This window comes from Geotrypetes seraphini, chromosome 11 (genome assembly GCF_902459505.1).
Source record: "Geotrypetes seraphini chromosome 11, aGeoSer1.1, whole genome shotgun sequence".
NCBI lineage: Eukaryota > Metazoa > Chordata > Amphibia > Gymnophiona > Dermophiidae > Geotrypetes > Geotrypetes seraphini.
In genome coordinates, this window is record NC_047094.1 from 77,087,049 (window position 1) to 77,103,324 (window position 16,276).

General features: G+C 47.6%; 1 protein-coding gene across 1 annotated transcript; it reads left to right on the forward strand.

Annotated features, from left to right (window-relative positions):
* Positions 1-9,968: 9,968 nt before the first annotated feature.
* Positions 9,969-16,020, forward strand: LOC117368851 (sialic acid-binding Ig-like lectin 13). The gene is made up of 4 exons (XM_033962595.1): positions 9,969-10,161; positions 10,412-10,717; positions 15,567-15,860; positions 15,974-16,020. The coding sequence occupies exons 1-4, from the start codon at positions 9,969-9,971 to the stop codon at positions 16,018-16,020; spliced, it is 840 nt and encodes a 279-aa protein (XP_033818486.1).
* The last annotated feature ends 256 nt before the right edge of the window (positions 16,021-16,276 follow it).

A 16,276-nucleotide genomic window follows, 5' to 3' on the forward strand; every position in this document is an offset into this window, starting at 1 on the left:
CTTATGGAGCGAATACACCTCCCCCTGCCCCTGGTACCTTTTTTTCTGGTGGTGGTTGGTGCTGGATGGTTGCCTTTCTCTCTGCAGAGTGGTGCATATGGCAGGAGTGCGACCTTTGCGCCTCCTGCCTGGTCCTGCTTCGCTCCGTGATTAGCTTGCCGTCAGCTCTCGCGGGTTTTGGTAGGTGCACATGTTTCACCATGAATGCAGTGGTTAAAGTGGCTTATGGGCCTGAGTCATCTTCTCTATGGTTCACTAGTCCACCCCCCAGACTACTTAAGCCACCTCTCTGCTGCTCAACTAGGCTTTCCTAAGCCAGGTGCTTATGTTCTGGAGGCAGGTATGTACATTTTTATTCCAATTTTTATGGTGTTGTGGGGGGAGGGGGGGTCAGTGATCACTGGGGCAGTGTGTGGGGGTCTGTACTTTGTGTTTGCAGTGGTTATCTGGTCACTTTGGATACCTTCTGGGCACTTAGACCTGTTTTTACATCGCCTAAGTCACAATGTAAAAGTTCCGTCTAGACCAGTGGTCTCAAACTCAAATCCTATGGAGGGCCACATTTTGGATTTGTAGGTACTTGGAGAGCCACAGAAAAAATAGTTAATGTCTTATAGTTAATTTATTTAACTATATTTATTTAACTAGATTTATAAACTATAAAGAGTTTTACCTCATGCAAAATTGTCATTTCATTAATAAGACATTAACTTTTTTTTCTAGGGCCCTCCAAGTATCCTATTTTTTCTGCAGCCCTCACAGTCTTTTCTTTCTTAAAATTGACACATTTCAATCAGTATATAGAAAATAAAATCATTTTCCCTATCTTTGTTGTCTGGTGATTTTATTTTTCTGTGCTTTTAACAATGTTTCCAGGGCCTTCTTGTCCTTTGACTGTTTTTCTCTCTGTCTTCACTTTCTGTCTTGCATCCATCTTTGGCATTAACTTAACATTCAAATTTTTTCATTTTTCTGCTTTCTTCTTAAAATCTACTTCTCTATGTCTTCCCTTCCCTTCCTATCTCTCTCTCCTTCCCTTCTTATTTCCATGGCCTGACATTGCTCTCCTTCCTTTCTCTCCCTCCCTCCTCCCTTCATTTTCCCTGGTCTAGCATCTGTCTCCTTCCCTTCCCCCTTTGCTTTGATATCTCCCCCTCCATGGTCTGGTATCTCCTTTCCCTCCCTCCCATGGACTGGGCATCTCTCATTCCTCTCTTTTCCCTTGTTTTCCTTCTCTCTTCTTCCCTTTCTCTCCCCATTTGGTTGCAGCAGCAGTATTTCTCTTCCCCCTTCCCTCTGCAGCAACAGTAGTAGCAGCAGCAGCAGCATTTCTCTTCCCCTTTCCTCCCCCCTTCCCTGTGCAGCAGCAGCAGCAACAGCAGCATTTCTCTTCCTCTTTAGTTTCTGGCCAGCTCCCTTGCTGCAGTTGTTTTTCCTTCAAAGCTGTGAGCGGCGGCTCCTCGCACGATCTGTGCCTCCATCGGAAGCCTTCTCTCTGATGTCATGACATCAGAGAGGCTTCCAACGATGCCCGCGGCTTTGAAGGAAAAGCGACTGCAGCAAGGGAGCCGGCCAGAAACTAGCACTCGATCATCGTGTCCAGACCGTGGGATGCAAAATAGTACCTGGGGAGTCGCAAGTTTGAGGTCGCTGGTTTAGGCACTCATTAAACTTTCGGTTATACTTGCAGTACGACTAAGTGTAGCTTAGCCCACATCCTGTCCTCACCACTCCTCCTAAAACATCCCTTTCAGCTCTGGGCATACAGCAGCACTGAAGAGGCCTAAGCTGTTTTAAATGGTGACAGGACAAAAGTGCAATGGACAAAGCCGCGACAATTGCGCGCAAGACTCCAGTGCGCCGCCATAAAAGTTTATTTTAAAGGGCTCCGACCTGGGGGTGTGGTGTTCGTGCTGCCATTTGCGCTGCCGTTGTGGTGGTGTATAACCCCTCCACATTATACAGAAAACTTAACTTTTACCCTAAAAAATAGGGGAAAAGTTAAGTTTCCTCTATAATGGGGGGTTAACCCCCCCAAACCACCCCCAACGGCAGCACAAACACTATTAAGTAAACTGGAGGGGTTCCCCCCACACCTCCCGTCGGAGCTCTTTAAAATATACTTTTTTGTTTAAATCTATTTTATTAAGCAACAGTAAGTACAACAGCAATAATAACCATGGAATACAGTTTCATCAAACACCCGCGGAGGACTGGACTCTTATGTCCTCCCCGGACCCACAATACCCCCACCCCCCAACAAAGAAAACCCTACCCCCACCCACCCCTCCCCATCCCCCCACATGTACAGAAAACTCGCAAGCAGGGAACAGCTGAGACATCTAGAAGCACAGTTTCAGAGGTGGAGTCTATTCAAGACCCGGCTACGACTCTCAGGAGGCAAAATGTTCAAATATGGAGTCCAAGTGTGAACAAAGTCTCTGCTCCGACGTCGGGAAGAACGAGCCAAACGGGCTTCCCAACCCATAAGTTCATGGAGGCGATTCCTCCAATACCAGAATGAAGGTGGGTCAGAAGACAGCCAGCAACACAAGATACATTTCTTCCCCAAAATAAAACATTTGCTAAGAAATAATTTTTCATAAGAATTGTACATATACAAGAATGAAAAATGGGCAAACAGCATAGACTGCACGGAGACTGGCACAGGGGTCCGCAACAAGCCCTGTAAAAAGGAGGCCATCTCGGTCCAGAAGGTCTGAATCCCCTCACAACTCCAGATACCATGAAAGTAAGAATTTACCTCCACCGAACAGCGGATACATAACTGAGTATCTACACAACCCATATGGTAAGCCTGACTCTGGGAGGCGTAGGCCCGTAGGACAGTTCGAAAGTGACATTCACGGAGCTCAGCACTATGTACCATGCCCGCAGTTCGAGTCAGGGTTTTTAACAAGAAATTGTCCCCCAGGTCCCTACCCAAGTCCCGCTGCCATGCCCCCAAAATACCCGGGAAAACCCTAGGTGGGCAAAGAGCAAGAATCCGGCCATGCAAAGCTGATATAGAGACCCTATTATCAGGATCCGCAGCCAAAAAAGTACAGAGCTGGGTCCCAAAATCCCCCTGTAAGGAAGACCCCTGAAGGGAAGCCACATAGTGACTTAGTTGACAATAAGCAAATGGAAGGCCAATCTCAGGGACCCCCCTCCCCACCAGCTCAGCATAAGGTAAGAGAGACCCATCATCCCGCAGAACATGCTGCATCTGTTCCACCCCCCGCGCCCTCCAGCGCCCGAACACAGAAGGTCCAACCCCCGGAGGGAAGGCCAGATTCCCTGCCAACGGTAAAAATACACTAGTATGAGAGTCCTGATTCCACAACCGAAGGATTTGATGCCACACTGTCCACAGGGACCGAAACAAAATACTACGCTTACAGGGTCTCGGCAATTTAGACAACGGGGCATGGAGGAGATACAAGAGATGAAGAGGATAGAAATGATCCCGTTCCAGAGAGATATCCGTATAAAAAGAGGTACCCAACACCCAATCACTAAGATGACGAAGCAAACAGGCCTGGTTATAAACCCTGATGTCAGGCACCCCCAAACCACCCCCATAGGCAGGCCCCACCAACAAGGACCATTTCAATTTAGGTCTACGTCCACCCCAACAAAACCGGATCAATAGGGAGGTAAGAGAACGAATATCCCTCTGCAACAAAGAAAGGGGAAGAGTCTGAAGAACGTAAAGCCACCTCGGGAATACCACCATACGAAATAAATGAATTCTCCCCAGCAAAGACAGTGGCAATGCCTGCCATTTGGCTAGCAACAATTTAGTATCCGCCAGGAGTTTATCTATGTTAAGACGGTACAGTTGGGTCACATCCATCGTCAGCCTAATCCCCAGATATCTAAAAGAGGTGTCAGCCCAACGCAGCGGGAAACCATCCCCCCACGTCCGCTGAAGCTGAACCGAGGAAGCCATCGCCTCAGATTTCGCAAAATTCAATGCGAAGCCAGAGAAATCTCCGTATTCCCGAAGACTTTCCAACAAAACGGGCAAGGAATGCTGCGGGTCCGTTAAAAAGACCAAGAGATCATCTGCAAACGCCGCCAGTTTAAAATGGGAATCACCCAGGACCAACCCCCGAATCTCCGCATTTGCCTGAAGCTCCCGAAGTAAAGGATCTAAAGATAGCACAAAAAGGAGCGGAGACAAGGGGCAGCCCTGGCGAGTCCCCCGGCCAATAGGAAAAAAACCCGAGCAAGTCCCATTAACTGTAATCCGCGCCTCTGGATCACTATACAGTGCCTGGATTGCACCGAAAAAGAAGGGGCCCAAACCGTACGTTCTCAGCACTGCAAAAAGGTAACCCCACCGCACCTTATCGAAGGCCTTCTCTGCATCAAAACTGATGAGCATGGCGGGGCTACCGTCCTGTCCCACCCGTTCTAGCGCCAACAAGATGCGCCGGATATTCTTAGCCACCGGCCTGTCCCGCACAAACCCCACCTGAGATTCGGAGACCACCGACGGCAAAACACGCGCCAGGCGGTTAGCCAAAAGTTTAGCCAAAAGCTTCGCCTCATAATTCAACAATGAGATAGGACGATACGATTCAGGCAAAAGAGGGTCCTTACCAGGCTTCGGGAGAACTATAATAGACGCTAGATTTACGTAGCGAGGAAGAAAGCCCTTAGCAACACTCAAATTGTAAACCTCAGCCAGTACTGGCGCTACGTCCGTCACCAACAACTTATAGAACTCACTCCGAAACCCATCCGGGCCCGGCGCCTTGCCCAACGGACTGACCCCTATCGCCCCCTCCACCTCCTCTGCGGTAATAGGAAGATCCAAAACGGCTGCATCCCGCTGAGATAAACAAGGTAGGTCAAGGCTATCTAGATAGACTTGCCCATCCAAAAGCTCGGGGCCTGGATCTGTATACACCTCAGCAAAGAACTCCCGAAATAATTCACATATCTCCTCCGACCGATGATACAGCACCCCAGAGGAACCCCGAAGAGTCGTTATGCTCTCAGGTCCACCCCTCGGACGCGCCAGGCGGGCCAACAATCGACTGCTCTTATTCGCAAACCGAAATAAAGAAAACTTAAAGTACTCCCTCGTCCGCAGAGCCCGACGATGCAACAGTTCATTCAGTTCCTGCTGGACCTCCAAAAGCTGCGCCCGAAGCAGTAAGGAGGGCGCCCTACCATACTGGCGTCTCAACCCGGTCGCCCTCCGCTCCAAAGCCAGTATTTGCCTGTGCTTCCGCTTCGACTCCCTGGCCACATACGAGATGACATCCCCCCGTAAGACTGCTTTAGCCATCTCCCAGTAGAGAATGGGGTCATCCCGATGCTGCTGATTGTGAACTTGAAAGTCACGCCAGCACTGTGTCAAAAACTCGTGAAAACGGGTATCCCTATACAGGTAGCATGGAAACCGCCAGGACCCTCTGTTACGCAAAGAGTCTCCCCAAGTCCACCGAAATCCCACCCAAGCGTGGTCAGATATTTCAATGGGGCCCATTTCAACCCCCATTACCCGTGGAAGCAGCACACGAGAAATAAGAAGAAAATCAATTCGTGAAAGCGTCCCGTGCGCCCTGGACAAGTGGGAGTAATCCCTCTCCAACGGGTGTAACACCCGCCACACATCAAGCAACCCCAAAGTGGATTCCAATAGTTGACCACCCGTATAAAGCTTGGAGGTCTCTCTACCCGACGAAGCAGAGCGATCCAGCTTCGGGTCCGGTACCTCATTAAAGTCCCCACCCACCAGCATCGGAACATCCCCAAACTGTAAGAGATGATTGCGGAGCCCCCTAAAAAACCTGGCCGAAGGATTATTAGGAGCGTAAACATTGCAGAGCAAAAGAGGCCGATTATCAAGCAACACCAAGGCCGCGATGTAACGCCCCTAGGGTCGCGGAACACCTTCTGGGTGAGTAAACGCAGGCCCTTACGGAACAAAATGATAACACCTCCCTTTCCCCCCACAGCGGGCGCCTCCAAATAGGAGCCCACCCACCAGGTACAGAGCTTGGCATGTTCCACTGAGGATAAACGGGTCTCCTGTAAAAAGGCAATAGAGGTTTTAGAACGATTTAAACGCTGCAATATTTTAGAACGCTTAATAGGGGAGTGAATCCCCCCAACATTCCAAGAAGTTAGAGTGTATTCCAGAGTAAACCTCTCAGTAGCCCAGTCACACAACAAGAAAGAACCAGTATAATACCAGAGAAGCGTCCCAGCCACCGCTTCCCCGGCTTCTCACCCCCACTTGTCCCAAGAATCAAGCCATACCCCTGCCTCCAAATCAAATCCCAAACACAGTGACCCCCAACCCACACACCCCAAAACTCCCCCAGATCCTCATCCCCCCGTGAGCCCCACCCCCACCTCCCAGCTCCCCCCCACCCCACCCCACAAACCCCCCTCCACCACCAACCCTCCCCTGAGCTACACCCAAGATACCCCAAAAAGGGCATCACTTCCAGGAAACTAGAAACACCCTCCCACGGGATTAAGACCAGTACCCCCCGACCCACAACCCCAAAGCTCCGAAAACAGTAAGAAACAGCCACCATCATCCAAACCCCCAAGACCACTCAACCCACCCCTCCCCTCCCCCAACACCCCAGCCACTACAGCAACCCTCAAAGCCCACACACCAAACCCAATACCCAATGCTCAAACCGGTTAGAGCAGGAACAGACCCAAGCTAACAGAGAACAACCAGGTCAACCCCCCTCCATCCACACACACACCAACCAAGCAGTCCCTCTAAAAACAAAACACAGGGACCTCACACAGGGGGAGAAGGAAGAAACCCCCAGGCCAAACTCAAACTACAGACCAGTCCCCAAAATCGGGTCTCCTCAGTCCACTGCAGCTCCCGGAGGCGGGTCATCAGGCATCATCTCTGTCACAAAGCGCTGAGCGGCCTCCAGGGTGTCGAAATGATGAGTACGACCCAGATGTGTCAGTCTCAGGCGCGCCGGGTATTGCAGTGAAAAAGCAACGTGACGCTGGATGAGACGGGTGCAGAGAGGTGAAAACCTGCGCCGTGCCTGAGAGACCTCCGCCGAATAGTCCTGAAAGCAGAGAATTGGCTTGTTGTCATACAAGAGCTTCTTGCCCTGCCGCAACGCACGCAGGACCTCCATCTTGTGATGATAATTCAGGATACGGCAGATGACCACTCGAGGTCTGTCAGCATTCTCTCTCCGCTGCCCCAAGCGATGTGCCCTCTCCACCCTCAGGGGGCCCGAAGAAGATGGTAAAGACAAAGACTCCGGCAACCAACGTTCCAATAGCGCCCCCAGCTCCACGTCTCGCACCGATTCTGGCAGGCCAACAAACCGAAGATTATTACGACGGGACCTATTCTCCAGGTCATCCACCTTGGCCCGCAACGCCGCCAACGCTGTGGTGTGGGCTGACTGCTCCTGGGCAAGCTGCTGGACGTGATCCTCAGCCGCACTCACCCGCTGCTGCGTCTCCTTGACCTCTGATGTAAGGGAGGCAAAGCGCTGGTCCAACGTGTCCAGTTTATCTAGGATGCGCTGGAGTTTATCCCCCAGAGAGCTCTCCAGGGCAGCCTGAACCTCTGCCGTGACCGCTGTGACCCAGGAGGAGTGAGGAGCCTCCGGCGATGGGGGCGCCCCGGGATCCGCCATCTTAGCCTCAGGCAGCCTGCTCCGCTCCCGATCCTTCCGGACCGCCTTCGCTGCCATGGCGACCCTCTCCTAGGCTCCCCGATTTCCTCGCCTGCAAAAAGCTGCCCGGGACAGGGAGGAGACTGAGCCCAAGTTCAATCCTGGAAAGGAAAAGCCAAGCCGCGAGCCGGTGAGTTTCGTCGCAGCCACACACCCCCTGCTGCGCCTCGTGTCTGCCGGGGGACCCGGGACCAAAACTACAGGGCTGCTGGGCAAAGCAGGACCAGAGCACTCCGCGCCTCAAACAAACACCCCAGCACCGGGAAACGCCGCTCCAGAGCCCCGGTCCGCAGGAGAGGAGCCGCACCGCGAGCCGGTAGGCAAAGTCGCGTCCGCTCCCGACTGCGGCGCCACGTGGTCTCCGAGCGATCCGAAAGTCGCGGCTCTCCCCGACCGCGGCGCCACGTGGTCTCCAGGCGATCCGCGACCACAACTGCGGGGCCGCGAGAAATGAAAAAAAAAATGAAGGTCGAGTCTCCCCGCGTCTCCAACACACTCCTCAGCGCCGCGGGAGACCCGAACCGGAGGGGGAAAAGCAGATTATTTGCCGCGCCGTGAGAGGGTATAACGGAGCTGTAGCAACTCGCTGTCTACAGCTCCATGTTTCCGCCGGAAGTCTAAAATATACTTTTATGGCAGCGCGCTTGAGTCTTGCGCTCAATTGTCTGCTCTCTAATGTCGGTACAGCTATGTCCCGCACTCTTATGACTGTGAACTGCTTTAAATACATCTAAAATCCGTTTAAGTTATCGGCATTTGGACAAATTGTCTTATTAATCGTCCAAGTGCTGATTTAGACAGGATTTTAGACGTATTTCTGTTTCGATTATGAGCCCCTTAATCTTGGGGGATCTGGGGATTATGGCTTTGAGTGGGTTTGTAAGTATTTTGACTTTTCATTTGGTGTGATGTCCACTTGTACAGACTATGTGTGGTGTACAGCGTTATTTCGGAACCAGTTAAGTACCCTCAGCACCAAGTGCTGGATGAGGGATGAGTTTGCTCAGGTCACAAATATGGAGGGGCACAAAATTGCTCCCAGCTCACTGTTTCCTGTCAATGGCGGTGGAGAAGCTACTGGGGTGAGAGTGCCAGTGGGCAAGTCACATAGGATGCGACTACCAGGCAGAGACAGGAAGATTAGTCTAAAATAATTGCTCCTTATAGGTAAAGTCTAAGAATCACAAAAAAAGGTGGAAAAGCAGCTTGTTAGTGACTTTTAAAAAAGCCTGTTTATTTTAGCATTCCTGGATAAATTCTGTTTCTGTCTTCTGTTCAATACGTTGTAACATTGTATCTCTGTAATTGTGTATAGTCACACTGGCATGTAAGATAAGATGCCACAACATGTATTGATCTGAGTATTCTTAGGTGATAGTGTATGTCGATTAATCTATAACCCGTTCTGAGCTCCTTGGGGAGGACGGGATATAAAACTATCTAATTAAAATTAACCCCTTCCTTTACAAAGCCATGCTAGTGGTTGCAGTGCGGCCACGGTGGTAATAGCTCTGACGCTCAGGAATTCTATGAACGTCAGAGCTGTTACCGCAGCGGCCGGCGCTAAAAATGCTAGTGCGGCTTTGTAAAGGAGATGGGTAAATAAACTATTGCTGGATATGGGCCTGGCACCTCAGTAAGTGATGCTGCTGGTAAGGAGACAGAGCCCTGTGGCATAAACATTGCTTCTCCTATCTCTGTACCATGACAAGAGAGACAATAGAGGTGAAAATGAGTTTACTCTATTGCATACCGGGGCTTGTAGTTCTGATATCCCAACTGCTCGCTTACGAAATACAAGACTACAAGTTCCTGTGCTGGTAAAACCCAGGTCTTGATCAATCCTGTGAGGCAAATCTTCTGAAGCCATGAAAGCGGTCATAGAGGTGAGGAGGAGGAGGAAGTAAAGGTGTGGTGGTCATTTCACTTAGCTGAAAACATTTGAAGGAGATTTAACCCAGCTGTTACTTTTAGAAGCTGATCTTGTCTCAGATTTGCAGTGTTGTGTCCTTTTCGATATGGTTTTGTGCCAAAACTAAAATATCTCTCCCTGCAGGTTTCCTCTGCCAGACAGATCCTGTTCGTTTTGTGACTGCCAATACGAGCGTCAGAGTACAGGAGGGACTGTGTGTCCTCATCCCATGTAACTTCACAATATTAATGACGGATAGATTAGGAAATTTTCCTCGAGGGTTATGGTTCAGAGAAGGAGCCAACTTAAGAAATGACAACCCTGTAGCAGCCAAGATTTCCTCCTTGTCAAGTCCATATATGACAGTGGATAAGGACACCATAGATCGCTTTAAGCTGGTGGGGATGATACAGAACCATGACTGCACCCTCAGAATCGATGATGCCAAAAAGACAGATCATGGAAAATATTTCTTCAGGATAGAGGGAATAAATCATTTTATGTTTAGTTACAAAGAGCCAATCTCAACAGAACCATTTGTGAATGTAACGGGTGAGTAGTGTTCCAAGTTGTTTATTACGTTGTATCTGTGTTTTTGACTTTCTAGAACAGTCCGCAGCATTTCCATTCCATCAGATGAACCAGAAGATGTGATTCAGCTTGCCAAAGTTGGGGTACAGTGTGTGGAGCATGTGGCTGGATTTCCCCATACTTGCCCTTGGTACTGGCTCATGATTGCTACAGGAGTAATGACTGCAAAAAGTCTGGTCTGTGACAGAGTCTTTCTGTGTCTTTTATTTAGATCTGTGGGAGCTGCCTGAGCTGTCTTTGTCTAGAGTGCCGGTTGCAGAGACTCCCATGAATATCACCTGCACAGCTCCAGGGAGGTGCACAGGAACCACTCCCATTTTCGCTTGGACAGGAACTTTAAATAGAGCTAATTCCACATTTAACACCTCATCTGTGAACAGAGACAGGACAGTCACCCATGCATCCACAATCACCTTCACCCCATCCACAGGAGACCAGAACAAAATATTGACCTGTGAAGTGTATTACCCTGCAGTAAGAGCATCCATTCAGGCAACTCTTAGCTTAAATATGCAGTGTAAGTAACTTGCTCTTATTTATTCCTTGGACAGCACAAAATTCAGTCATGCACCAAAGTAGAAATGAGAGCGAGAGAGAGAAAGAACAGGGGAAGGAGGGAAGAGTGAATACTCATAAACCAGTACTTCAAATTTTTCTCATTTTCAGCAAAAATACTCTGAGGAAAAGAAAGCCAGGCACTGTTAAATATGATAAGTTATTGTTGCCAAGGTTTTTATTCTACTTTTTTAAAACTTTAGTCATTCTTTTTATTTTTTACCGGCACTTTGAACCAACAACGTCAAGGTGCTAAGGCTGTAGCTTTAACCACTGCACCACACACACGCAGATAATAAAGTGCATGTCATTTCCAAATCCAAGCTTATATCCTCTTGATTTAGAAGCAGTCATTTCTCTAGGATAAATATCAAAACATGTACCTTCAATACTTGTCCGATTCTTCTTTTGGCCTCTATGTTTCTCAAAGTATATATATATATATATTGTATACTGAAATCCTGTATTTTTTAATAAGAGGACTGCTTGCAAAAGCAGGTCTACTTTTGAGCGAGAGTTGGGTGCTAGTTAGGCTTCATTTAGGTGGACACAACTTACCCCCTCTTCTATTAAACTGCACTAGCAATTTTTAGCGCAGAGATATGCGCTGAATGGCCCGCACTACTCCTGATGCTCATAGGAACTCTATGAACGTCGGGAGCAGCACGGGCCATTCAGCATGGCTCCCTGTGCTAGAAACTGCTAGCGCAGTTTAATAGAAGAGGCCCTTAGGCATCACTTAGGTGTGCTTGAGGTGTCCTCATATAAATAAATGGGACCAGTGGCGTACCTAGCATATGTAACACCATCATTTTTTGACACCCCCCATCTGAATGAAAAAAAAAAAGCTTTTTTAGTAACAATCCACACGTCACACATGAATACAGGAAAAGGCAGCATCTTACATATTGCAGTGAGCAGTACGTCAATGAACCCATTGTAAAACTAAACAAGCCAGACTAGTACAGATCAATTCTACACCGTCAATCCTAACAGAAAACCATGTCTTTCGAACACACAGAACACAGAAAACACCTTCGCCTAGTATGGAATATGTAATCACAAACTAACCCCTCCCCCTTTTACAAAACTGTAATGTGGTTTTTAGCCACGGTGGTAACAACTCAGATGCCGACGCTAAAAAACGCTCTACAGTTTTGTAAATGGGGAGATAGAATAAAAATACGTAGACAAATATTAAACTGAAGCACCAAGAAGCTAGACTCTGCATACAATGCAACATCACAGAAACAGCAATGCATCTCCCCTGAAGCAAAATAAATAAATATAATTTTTTTCTACCTTGTCTTCTCTGGTTTCTGCTTTCCTCATCTTCTTGTCACTTTCTTCCTTTCATCCATTATCTACCCTCTCTCTGCCCCTTCTATATGGCATCTTCTCTCTTTCTATTCCTGTTCTAGAAACTTTATGCATCCCCCTACTATTTCTCCATTCCCTCCTCCAATGGTCTAGCATCTCTCCTCTCCTCTTCTTCCCTTCCCTCTCCCATACCCACATGGTCTGGCATTTCACTCTCTCCTCTCCCTTCCCCCCCACTTCCATCAGCATCTGCCCCCTTTCTCTTCCTCCAACCCAATTCCATGTAGTCTCTTTCCCTGCAATTTTATAAGCATCTGCCCCTTTCTCTCCCTCCACTATGCTTCCATACCACCCTGACCCCCCTTTCTCACCCTTCACCATGTTTCCATACCACCCTGACCCCCTTTCTCACCCTCCATACCCTTCCATACCACCCTGACCCCCTTTCTCACCCTCCACACCCTTCCATACCACCCTGACCCCCTTTCTCACCCTTCACCATGATTCCATACCACACTGAAACCCCTTTCTCACCCTCCACACCCTTCCATAACACCCTGACCTCCTTTCTCTCCCTTCACCACCCTACTATGCTCCTTTCTTTTTCCATCACAAATCAGCAAGGTCCTGTGATGACTGCTTCTGCTCCAGATGGAAGAGGTCAGTGATGTCAGAGGGGGCTGGGCCGGCAGATGCAGGGAGCTGTGGCAAGATCCCATGATGACTGCAGCTGCCGGTCCACCCCCCCCCCCCTCCTGACGTCTCTTACCTCTTCTGGAACAGAGGCGGTAGACGGCGCAGTCGTTGCAGTACCTTTGTTCACTTCAGTGCGGCTGCCAACTCTGCTCTGTTATAAGTACAGCAGCCGCGCTGAGGTGCTGTTTGGAGCAGTGCAGGAGGTTCCAGATCCGGCCGGCTGTGCACCCCCTTGGAGCGTGCACCCGGGGCGGATCTCTCCCCCCCCTGCCCCCCTTGGTATGCCACTGAATGGGACTTCTATTTTTTATGTCTGATAAGCAAAGCACATGAAAAATGTATATATTGCATACTAAAGGTTCTATTTTTTTGGACTAAAGAGGATTCCAGGTTGATATTAAGCTCAAAATATGTTTAATAATGCATTACTTAAAGAAAGCACATTAAAAAAAAATATTGCATACAAAACCTCATTTCCAAAAGGTTAAGAACATAAAAGGAAATACACTATTCACACAATATCCTTCAGAGCAAGTGGATGTGTATGGTGCACAATCTTGACATCATTGTGACGTCATCAAGATGCACCAAAAGGCAAAGGAGGGGTGCTACCACCCCGGGCACCTCTCACCCTCATTATGCCACTGTACCTAGCCACTTGCATTTTCAAGATCACCACAAAGAATAGGTATGAGATAAATTTGCATATGTTGGAATTCAAGCATTTACAAATCTATCATTATTATTACTATTTTGACACAGCTGTATCCCTGAGTGAATTACCTGATGCCTCTTAGGGCTCCTCAAGGGGGAGGGGATGGAGCAGCGCCGGTAGCCTCGGGGGGGGGGGGGAGGAGGAGGTAGAACGAATCAAAGTGAGTTTCCCTTACTTCCTATGGGGAAACTCGCTTTAATATACGAGCAATTTGGTTTATAAGCATACTTCTGGAACGAATTATGCTCGTAAACCAAGGTTCCAGTGGACTTTTTCACAGTGGAATGTAAGTGACCACAATGTGAAATGTGGTGGCTCCATCCACCTTTTTTTTTTTGCAACCACAATTAGACAACTCCAAACAATCCAAAATACAGCTTTGAGACTCATCTACTCATTGAGAAAACATGACCACATCACTGAAGCCTTCATCAACTCACATTGGCTTCCAATCCAAGAAAGAATCCAATTCAAATTCTACTGCATATTATTTAAAACCCTACACGGAGACAGCCCATCATACTTGAACAATCGCGTCATCCAAGCACCCACTACCAGACACAGAAAAACGCACTCCCCATTCATACCCCCCCCAATCAAGGAAGTAAAAAGGACAAAACTACACGACGGCCTCCTAGCCACTCAAGCCGCAAGGCTGGACAACCAGATCTCCAACCTTCTGATGACCACCCCAGACTATAGGACGTTCAGAAAAGAAATAAAAACCACACTTTTCAAGAAATTCCTGAAGCAGCAATAACATCACGACCTCTTAGTAACTCTAAAACTGACATCTGATCTACCCATCACTGCACTAATAATAACAAAAGAACCTCCACTATGACCACCTATTAATTCTTTTACAAACCACCTCACCCTCAACAACCCGTTAAATGTTTAAAAGATCTACAACTTACCTCTCTAGCTAATCATTGTAACTCTGTTTTTTATTTAAATTAACCTTTTGTAATCCGCCTTGAACCGCAAGGTAATGGCGGAATAGAAATCCCTAATGTAATGTAATGTAATGTAATAATCCACCTTTTTATAATTAAAAGAGCTATAGCTATACTGTGGCACAGAGGAGGCCTTGTGTATCTAATTAACCAGTCTTTTCCTGAATGAAGCCTTTATTTGCATATCAATTGTGACACTATCCAATGGAAAAGCTGTATCTACCATGTCCAGTGGCACCACTGGACACCAGTCCAATACACTAGTCTGATTCTCACTCAGGAAAAAAAAAGCTTTGACAAATCAAGTTTGTTGCATAACACAAAGCAAGCCATGACACTTCCCTTTGCTTGCCTCAAACACGTATTGCAAACAGGTGGCTCAATTTGCTAAGCTTTTTTTCTTAGACAGAGCAAAGGGGAAACAAACTTAATACAACAGGTCCATAGTTCTTAAGAAATATCAGGAAGAACAAACACATGTAGTAACTGCCAATTTACCAGTTTTACTGATTATAATGGATAGAATGGTGAACTACAAATACCACACTGAACTGGGGATGTAAACTGAAAATAGCACTGACCTCAAATATTCCTACTGGTCATGCAAGTTTGTGCTTTCAGGCTCCACATGGGTTATAGGAGCTTATTGACTCCCTGTTGTTATTTGGGTGATCTGTGAGCCATTTGCCGTTACAGCAAGCTTTGTGTTGAGAAACTGATCCTTCTCTAGCCCTCCAGGATGACTGCATGTCCCTCATCTTATCCAGACTTCTGCCGGTCTCCTGAGATCCTCTAGGAATGGACCATGTGATTTTAGTGTGGTCTCTTCAACCCATATTGCTGCATTCCTGCTACCTCGAACCTTCTGTATAATCTGGGGTACGAGGGGGGGGGGAGGAGAGCGAGCACAGTTAGCCCCTTTAAACCTTCTAATTTAAGATGTACTCTAACTTTGATATTCATGGAGGCACCTCAGTATGTGTATTTGGGGGGGTTGCTGGGATACCCCTTGTAAGCAAGAAGATCTCTGAGCCTCTTTGACTGATATGAAGAGATAAAAGGAAGGGACTGGGTTTTTTGAATCATGTTGGAAGCTCATTTTATTTTACTGATCTGTTCTGCAGTTGGACCCAGATCTGGTGATACAAACAATGCTACCTGCAACTCTGACCCTCACCAAACCAAATGTTCCTGTGTGATCCAGTCCAATCCTCCACCAGTGATATGGTGGCTCATTAATGAGGAGCTTGTTACTAAGAATGTCAGGAATGATACCATGCAGGTGTCTTCTACTATTCACGGACACACAGGCACCAGCAACTTAACACTCCGAGGCAGCAGATCCAGGATTGCGTGCATAAGCTCAAACGCACACGGTGTGCTCTTTGTGGACCTCACCCAAAAATCAGAAAATGAAGGTACCGTAGGGATATTGATTCTGAGGTATGATTATTAGGGGTATACAGCCTGAATGGGTTTTTTTCTTATCATTTCCAGTGTTGAATAGAAATTTTCATTCTATTATTTGTAGATATTATTATAGAAGCAATATCAGGAAATGGAACTCCTCTCGTATGAAGGAAGACTAAAATGGTTAGAGCTTTTCAACTTGAAGTCTACAAAATCCTGAATGGAGTAGAACGGGTACAAGTGGATCGATTTTTCACTCCGTCAAAAATTATAAAGACTAGGGGACACTCGATGAAATTACAGGGAAATACCAATAGGAGGAAATATTTTTCACTCAGAGAATAGTCAACCTCTGGAACGTGTTGCCAGAGGATGTGGTAAGAGTGGATAGTGTAGTTGATTTTAAGGAAGGTTTGGACAAGTT